This window comes from Diaphorina citri, unplaced genomic scaffold (genome assembly GCF_000475195.1).
Source record: "Diaphorina citri unplaced genomic scaffold, Diaci psyllid genome assembly version 1.1 scaffold757, whole genome shotgun sequence".
NCBI classification, from domain to species: domain Eukaryota; kingdom Metazoa; phylum Arthropoda; class Insecta; order Hemiptera; family Psyllidae; genus Diaphorina; species Diaphorina citri.
In genome coordinates, this window is record NW_007378190.1 from 149439 (window position 1) to 158772 (window position 9334).

A 9334-nucleotide genomic window follows, 5' to 3' on the forward strand; every position below is an offset into this window, starting at 1 on the left:
CGACCACCGAGATCTACCCTCTTTCCCTCCACGACGCTCTTCCGATCTCATTATTTTTTTTTCTAAACGGACATCGAGCCTTATTGTTTCTAAAACGCGGTCTTTCCCTTATTATTGTCGAAATATTTACTTGTGTGGATATGGTTAGGTTTATAGTTTACTTCTGGGTATCTAATTCCCTGTTATTTCTGAGAAAATATACTTCTCAGAGAAAGATACTTCTTAGAAGAGATATCAACATCTGAGAAAAGCCTCACCCAACCAAAATCGACGGTTTTAAAATTTGTATGTTTAATATTTATTGTTTTAAAATTTTAAAATCTATATTGTATTATTAATCATTACCCATTTGTACCTTATTTCTGACTTGTTGCTTTGACAATTTCGTTTTTTATATATTCTTTGTTGAAAAATTGTTATCTTCACTTTATATTTGGCTTTAAACTTTGTATTCTTTAAAAAATCACAAGGCCAGGCACTCACGTTCAGACCATCTGAGAGACCTAGTCTGACAGACCGCGTTCCGTAAAACGGTCTGAAACTTTTTCCGACTAACAGACCGCGGTCTGAGCGTGAATGGCTGGGCACAATACCCACTCATCCTTCATTTTCTCTGCATTGATGAATTTTTTTTTATCGCACAAAGAAAAGTCTTTGAAAAGATGGATTTCTTTTTTCTCTTGTTATCTTTTTTATTAAATCGTTTTAAAATCAAATGGTGCCAATTTATGAATCTCTATTATCGTGTTAATTTTATTGTAATAAAATAATAAATAATTTTATTGTAGGATATTAAAGTGGAAAGGATAAAAGAAGGGAGCTGAAGAAACATTGCGCTTTATAATAGTCAGGGTTACGTCTAAATCATGCAAAATGCCAAGTGCACAGTTGTCTTCAGAAGTACATCTGCAGACTCTTTATCGTACATTTAATTGCAATATTATCCGCTGATGAGGGCCAAAAGCTCGAAACAGTTGTCCAGGGTTGTTATAAGTTAAAACCCATTGGAAGATTCGTATAAATTTAACCTGACTTTTAGGGCTGTTTGCCCCTAAACCTAAGCCTGGGTTGCCCTTACACCTAGGTATCTGGTTTTATTCTCTCTCTCTCTCCCTCTCTCTCCCTCTCTCTCTCTCTCTCTCTCTCTCTCTCTCTTGGTTAATTATTATATTGTTAGTTTTCTTTAGCTTATTAGAGACATTTAACAGAAGAACGAAAACCAAACCCGTGAAAAAGTCACTGATCTTTGTTTTATCCTGAACAGATAAGGTTCGTTCTCGGAACGGCTAGCTTTCTTCTATCCTGTCATTCTTCCCCCTTCACTTTCGGGACGATAAGACCTCAGCAGTTACAGTTCCCACTAACCTCTTCAAAAACAAGTACCTAAGTGAACATTATGGTTCCCATGTTTTTTTTCTCTTCGTTTTTCGGTTTTTCTTTATCGGATTTGAATATTTCACTTCTGCTAATTCTCTCTATGATCAGTTTTCAATTTTGTGTTACGAAATGGAGAGGAATCTCTCATTTCTTTTGCTTCTAGGTGGTGGGAGCCTTGACGTTTTGTTTCAACTCTTTGTAGACTTTGTTTATATTTTTCTTTCGGAATCTGAAACTATTTCAGAAGAGGGGCATTCGGCTCAGACTTCAAAAGAAAAATGTGCGGTTTTTTTTTCTTACGTAGGTATGTAGCTTGTAGCTTCCCTTTCAGAAAGTATTATTTCCTCTACACAAACTGCCTACCAACCAACCCTTCCTCATCGCATCCCGCGTACCTTCTAGGTAGGTAAGTAGGTATATTAAAACACCCACCAACAAACAGTATTTCTCTCGTTTATTTAAATTTCGTAAAAAAAATAATAATGATAATAAAAAATAAAATAAAAATAAAATAAACAAGGAAATATTTGCATATTTGTAAAATATAGGTACCCATGAAATGTATAAGACCTTATTTAGACTGTGGGAGTAAAGGGACTTTTTTGGCAGGATATTCTATCCTATTCTGTTTCCTATTATCCTATCTAAGCTCCAAGCACATTTTTCCGTCACCTTACATCTAGCTTGTTCCATATTACTTTACGTGCCCACCTGTCGTAAGTTTCATCCGATTTTTTCCCAAATGTTCTGTAGACAATGTAATTTGATTGAGAGTGTTCCCACTACGCCCGACACGATTGCTTTCCGGACGACAAATGTGAACAGGCCTTTAGGTACCTTGTTTTGTTGACCTGTACCCGGACCTCACTTTGAGGTTAAAGTTCTTTCGTTTTTAATGCTATTGAGATTCTTTCATTTTGAAGACAGGTCCCGGGCACTTGAATTTCCATTTTCCATTGTATTGTTTTATGTTTAAATAGTTTTATTACATTTTAAGTATAAAAAAAGTATACCTTATTATTATTATATTTTATATACATTCAATATATTATATTTTATATAGAAAAATATTGAGCCTGTATTTATTTTCAGTCAGTTACTGCTAAACAGGAAGGAAAGAGTGGGTTTGATCCCAGTTGGGGGCATGATTTTTTTTTACGGGGGTGAAAACACTCATCTTTTTTTTAAAAAAAAAAAAAAAAAAATTACCTGGCTTCACTCCCGGTTGGGGGTAACGCGTTCGGTCAAGTCTAGGAACCACTGGCCTTTGCACAGAGATGTCCCTTTTGTGACCTTCTCTAGATTCTTATCTCTTGCAGGCTCTCATGACCACCCTCTCTTTCTTATAAACTTCTTCCTTCTTTTCAGTTTGGTCACATTTTAAATTTAATTAATTGAGAAATAAGATCTTGAATGCTCGAGACTGAGACCTGAGTGGATGCGAACAGTGCGGTATTAAGGAGGGGGCGAGGGAGTTCACTTTTCTCAGAACTCGGAAATTTAGTTTTCGGCCCAAGTCATTCAAACTTTGTAGAGAGGTTCTTTATAAAATGTAGATCAAATGTTTCCCCGGACCGAACCTCGAGAAATGTACGGTTCAGCGGCTATTCAGGACTATAGTTTTCAAAAAGCTCGAAAATGTTCAATTTTCTCACGACTTTGGTTTTCAGTCCATGTCGATCCAATTTAGCATTTAGCAGAGAGGTTCTTTATAAAATGTATTGTTGGGTAGACTCCAAAAATATACAAAATTTTGAAAATCGGAAATTTTACGCTTAACTCAATTTAGACAAAAACTTCATTTCTCACAATCAATGCATGACAACACATTTTTGTTTGAATTTCACGCTCTGACAACCCACATTTTGGACAAGGAACAGATTTTATTGTTTCTCTCTCATACTTTTTGTTTTCTCCACCAGAGGGCCCTAATCACACTTTTCTTTTCTCCCGCCAGATGTCATTAATCACACTTTTCAATTTCTCCGTCAGATGGTGCTCGTGTTCAACGGCATAGTTCAGGACGAGGTACCTCCCGACTCTCGGACCGTGGCGTCCATATTGCAGAGGGTACAGGAATTAGGTGAGTAATGGACCTTTTGGCACAGTGTGGTAAGGCTTGTACCGTGTTAACGAGCTCTCTTGCCGCTTCTGTCCCTTATCGCCCATATGGACACAGATGAAAGGACGGACAGGATAGGAGAAACCCGTTCCAAGAACGAACTTTAATATCTGTTTGAGGTACAAGATTTACCGGTATTTTTTAAATCGATATATCTCCAGATCTAGAAGTCGTAGAAGAAAAAGAAAAAATTCCCTAGTTCCTCATTTTTTCTGCTCTTTCTTTGCTTTAAAAGCTCACCTAATAATCGCATAAAGTCTATTGAATAACTTTACAGTTACCATGACTATTATTTTTACTCTTTTTTTTGTACTTAAATTGTGGACATACTTAATTTTAATTGTATTCAATACACACAGTAAATTATTTGATTGATTATTTCAGGTTTGGGATATCAAGAAGGAGGAAGACTTGAGTTGCAATTGATAGGAGGAGTGTCTGACTCGCACAATTATTCTGAAGAGCTGTTTTATAATATTTTACGTGAGTATTCCGGGGCACACATATGGGAAAATTCATGTATTATTAAAGTTTTTAGGCACTTTTATTTCAAATTCCAACTTCTCATGCAAGTTTTCACTTTTCCGTCCAAATTCCTGAGACGCTGAGGGCTATTTCACATCTAGCCTGCAACTTGTAGTATACGGCAATTTTCATGTTGAGGGCTACATAGTCTTATGGGCCTGTTCACACTTAAATTTGAAGTTTAAATAAGACAGGCCCATAAGACTATGTAGCCCTCAACATGAAAATTGCCGTATACTACAAGTTGCAGTCTAGATGTGAAATCCGCCTGAGAGCTATGTATGTCTAGCTGATAGCCAATAAGAACGAAACCCGTCATGGGCTGTTCGAAAGTGTTGGATAAAAATCATGAATAATTTGTTGGAAAGCATAGAGCCGGGTGTCTACCAGACTGGAAAACCGGGAATTTCACGGAGACTGGAAAAGTCAGGGAATTTCACAGAAAATGAAAAACATAAAAAAAAGTCGGGAAATTTTTCAAAGCCACTAATCAGGTATATTTTCCTTCCCTTACAGATGCATTCCACAAACAAACCGTAGAAGTAGACCTTACTGTAGCATGCGTATGTGAACTCAATACTATCGTAAGGAATGGAGTACGATGGCCTATCATCTATGGAGTAGGTAAGTAACCAGTTGTATTTCCAACAGGGTACATTTTATTACAGCCTTATGGAATTGCAATATTATCCGCTGATGAGGGCCAAAAGCTCGAAACAGTTGTCCAGGGTTGTTATAAGTTAAAACCCATTGGAAGATTCGTATAAATTTAACCTGACTTTTAGGGCTGTTTGCCCCTAAACCTAAGCCTGGGTTGCCCTTACACCTAGGTATCTGGTTTTATTCTCTCTCTCTCTCTCTCTCTCTCTCTCTCTCTCACTCTCACTCTCTCTCTCACTCTCACTCTCTCTCTCACTCTCTCTCTCTCTCTCACTCTCCCCCTCTCTCTCTTTAATCTACAATGGCAACGGTATCCTACTGCTAGGGTAAAGGGACTCTTGTCCCTATTCGAGCACTATAACTATAAATCTCCTTCTTTGTCTTCGCCTTTTCCCGTGTGCAGACGGGGTCGGCGCTTTTTGTCAACCTCTCAATCAGCCATTGCTTTGGACTGACATTTGGTTTTGGCTACAAATTTTACAAGTGGATGCCCTTCGCACTCAACCTTTCCTATTTCTTTAGCAAGGGAAATTCAGGCTGGGAAATTTATTTGATTTTTTCACCTCCAGGTATCAACATAAAATCCGGGGAAGTGTTTTCGGCCACATTTCCGGACAAAGGTCCCGATATACCGCTCCGATTTGCGCGACAACTGACCGGAGTTCAGCAGGTGAGTGCCACTAAGGTGAGTCACACGAAACCGCTCATTCTATTTCATAGCAATGAAACAATTGCTACATTAGACTCGTGTGGTCTGTGTCGCAGCATGCCCAAGAGACAACCTTTTTCTCCTTTAGGTGCTGGCTGGGTCAACACGATACAAGAAAACGCTTATTTTATTTCATAGCAATGAAACAATTGCTACATTAGACTCGTGTGGTCTGTGTCGTAGCATGCCCAAGAGACAACCTTCTTCTCCTTTAGGTGCTGGGTCAATACGAGAACACAAGAAAACGCATATTTTCCTTTCGCCGTTTTCATGGTGGTCATAATGGGGGAGGGAAATGGAAAATTGCCTGACATTGTACCATTTCCCACCATTACCACCTGAAAATGCGAAGAAACGAGTAACACGTTGAAATTACCTCCTTACACTTCGCTTATATTTCGATCACGAGAACACAAGAAAACGCATATTTTCCTGTCGCATTTTTCATGGTGGTCATAATGGGGAGTAGGGAAATGGAAAATTGCCTGGCATTGTACGGTACCATTTCCCACCATTACCACCTGAAAATGCGAAGAAACGAGTAACACGTTGAAATTACCTCCTTACACTTCGCTTATATTTCGATTACAAAATTTACGAGTGGATGTCCTTCGCACTCAACCTTTCCTATTTCTTCTTTAGCAAGGGAAATTCAAGCTGGGAAATTTATTTGATTTTTTTCACCTCCAGGTATCAACATCAAATCCGGGGAAGTGTTTTCGGCCACATTTCCGGACAAAGGTCCCGATATACCGCTCCGATTTGCGCGACAACTGACCGGAGTTCAGCAGGTGAGTGCCACTAAGGTGAGTCACACGAAACCGCTCATTCTATTTCGTAGCAATGAAACAATCGCTACATTGGACTCGTGTGGTCTGTGTCGTAGCATGCCCAAGAGACAACCTTTTTCTCCTTTAGGTGCTGGCTAGGTCAACACGATACAAGAAAACGCTTATTTTATTTCATAGAAATGAAACAATTGCTACATTAGACTCGTGTGGTCTGTGTCGTAGCATGCCCAAGAGACAACCTTCTTCTTCTTTAGGTACTGGGTCAACACGAGAACACAAGAAAACGCATATTTTCCTGTCGCAGTTTTCATGGTGGTCATAATGGGGAGTAGGGAAATGGTACATTGCCTGACATTGTACCATTTCCCACCATTACCACCTGAAAGTGCGAAGAAACGAGTAATATGTTGAAATTACCTCCTTAAATTTCGCTTGTATTTCGATTATCCGAGAATCCTACGCTTTTTTTTAAAGTAGTTTTTCAGCTTACACTTTTTATAGGACTTAAAGTTGGCACGTACCTTACTGTTTGGTATTGAACGTTTCGGGGTCTGAATTCCAGACCCGTCTTCAGCAACTTGTCAATGTGTTATCATTCGCGAACTCCGCTAACTTGTCAATTAGAACGTTCAATACCAAACAGTAAGGTACGTGCCAACTTTAAGTCCTATAAAAAGTGTAAGTCAAGTGTGAGTGTTGGCAAGCCAAAAATGTCATTTAATTCTAGTTTTTCAGCAGCCTTTTAATATTAAACCCTTGATTTAACCCTTCCAGGTGCTGGATGTATACGACTGTGCCCTGGGTCTACTCAAGATAGGCCCGTTCAATTATGACCCCCTCAGGGGCGTCGACCTGTGGCTGGAACAACCTGACGAGTTCATCTTGCAGCACCTGAGTACCACGCCTGATGTGGAACCGCCCCATTTTGTTATGCAGGTGAGTTGCCTTGTAAAGGTCGCGGGTTCGATTCCCGCCCGGGGCGAAGTTTATCCTAAGGCCGGCCTTAACAGATAATGTTCGGCTGGCTTTCTCCTATCATGCCCTCCTCGTCTCTTCGATTTCGGGATGGGTAATTTATCATGCAAATGCAAATTCCTTAATGTTTTCTACGTATAGACCGTCAGCTCAGAACTAGATATTCCATTATGCTATAGTTGTTGTAGCGGTGTAACTGCACCGTGGGTGGTTGATGGTCTCTAGCCAAGATTATTTGGCCCGTCCCGAACCTGATAAATCCTTTGTAACCTCCAGCTATCCAGGCCGGTTAAGGTTTGGCTGCTCTGATCCCTATTTATAGTCCCACAGCAAGACACTGGTCTACTCTCTGTTTAGGGTCCCCCAGCCAGACTGGCTTACAGTATAGTAGAGCACCTCTTTATTGATCTTATGATGGTTATCTAACCAACCTCAGTGGCTAGCACGGTGGACTCTGTATCTGGAGTTTGGTGGTTCGAGTCCAAGTCAAGTCGTACAATTTAGCGTAGTGTATTAACTGGGGAACAACATTTGTGACAAGAATTTATGCTCAACACAGTTAAACACACAAAGGGGTTTTTTTCAAGTTAGAAATATGATTTATATTAAATTAAATAGGTAGGAAACTTAGTTTAGTAATTGCCCTCCCTGTAGGGCGTTAAACAAGGTCTTAAAAAAATCCTTCTTATATATGCATTTTTTGTTTATTTTAAAAGTTCTTGGGTGACTCTGGTGAAAACTTTTTTAATCTTGTGTTTTTTTTTCCCCACAGATCCGTGATGCTTTCAAGTACATCCAGGAACACCCGTTCCCCGCCGTCACCGTGTTTCGAGACAACCTTCTTTTTGAATTTACAGAGGGAAACCACCTATGTAATCCAGGATCATTGGTTCAACAGCAAGGTAATTGATGTAGGAGTGATGGAAAATAATTTTATTATTTTCTTTAAAAGAGCAAGTGTAGAAGGGAGGTCCCACATTGACGTCTTTTTTTTATATCAGTACTTTTTGTGGAGGGTAACTCTTGACGTTAATTTTTTACACGAATTGTTTTTTGGGGGGATCAATAAATTACAACTAAAAAGAGTAAAAGTAAAACTATCATTCACAGGTACCCAAAATAACAGTAAAATTTAAAGTTGGTATAGTTACTAATATTAGCAAAAAAAAAAATAAAAAAATAAAATAATAATAAAAAAAAAATAAAAAAAGGTAATTAATATTTTAATAGAATAATGAAAGAGGTAATTAAATTAAACCTGGTAGCAAATAAAAGTAGGGACCTAAGGAAAATGATATCAGACAATAAATTGAGGAAAATGATAGCAGACAATAAATTTGACTATTATAGAAAAAGGCAGAAGACAATAAAACTACAATAAATATGACAGCAAATAAAAATATAATAGGTGAAAAAACAATTATAATAAAATTACCTACTTATAAGTGAAAACTCCATAATTAAAATAAAATTACTCACCTTTTGATAAGAAAATAGGAAAATCGTTGAAAACGTTTCTTGGGACTCCAAATCTGTTGACCATTTTCATTTCTGTCTTCGCCCTGGCTTGGTGAGTGCTTGGGTATCTTCATACATGAGGAGACTTTCAAGGAACAGGGCCCCTTAGGTACTTGGAATACCATTCAGATATTAGGAGAGGAGTTTGTGGGTTATATTCTGACAATGGACCATCCTGTACTGATTTTTGTTTTTAGCGGAAAGAAACAATGATAGAGTGAACTACGAAAACACAACATTTACCCGGAAAAATAAAAGAAATACACACAATTAGATAGGGGAAAATAATAAATTCAAAACACACATCACATAACAGGAAAGAGGAAAACAATAAAAGCAATTCTTTCCTTTTTTTTTTTTTTTTTTTTTTTTTTTTAATCTAAAAATGAGCAACAAAATAAAACACTTCAAATAACCTTCCAGACATAGAGTACAGGGAAAATCGTGGATATTAAAACAAAGTAAAAAGTATGAATAGTAAAAGTACAGATGAATTCACCCCTGGCTGGGTTTGGTATTATTTAATTATTAAATTGTAAATATGTAGTAATTTATTACCTATCTAGAGGAGATCATTCCAAATGTTTGTTGCTTAGTTTAAAAAAGTATCAAATTTTGTCTACTTTTTTAACAAAATTAAAAAAAGAGAGAACTAAG

General features: G+C 37.9%; 1 protein-coding gene across 1 annotated transcript in view; it reads left to right on the forward strand.

The window, feature by feature from the left end:
* LOC103511843 (protein N-terminal asparagine amidohydrolase) overlaps positions 1–8898 on the forward strand; it is a 51334-nt gene extending 42436 nt beyond the window's left edge. The window contains exons 6-11 of the mRNA XM_017445146.2: positions 3884–3982; positions 4541–4648; positions 6084–6184; positions 6959–7120; positions 7932–8048; positions 8875–8898. Coding sequence (XP_017300635.1) covers positions 3884–3982; positions 4541–4648; positions 6084–6184; positions 6959–7120; positions 7932–8048; positions 8875–8898 — 611 coding nt within the window. The remainder of the gene's footprint in view (positions 1–3883; positions 3983–4540; positions 4649–6083; positions 6185–6958; positions 7121–7931; positions 8049–8874) is intronic.
* Positions 8899–9334: the final 436 nt, after the last annotated feature.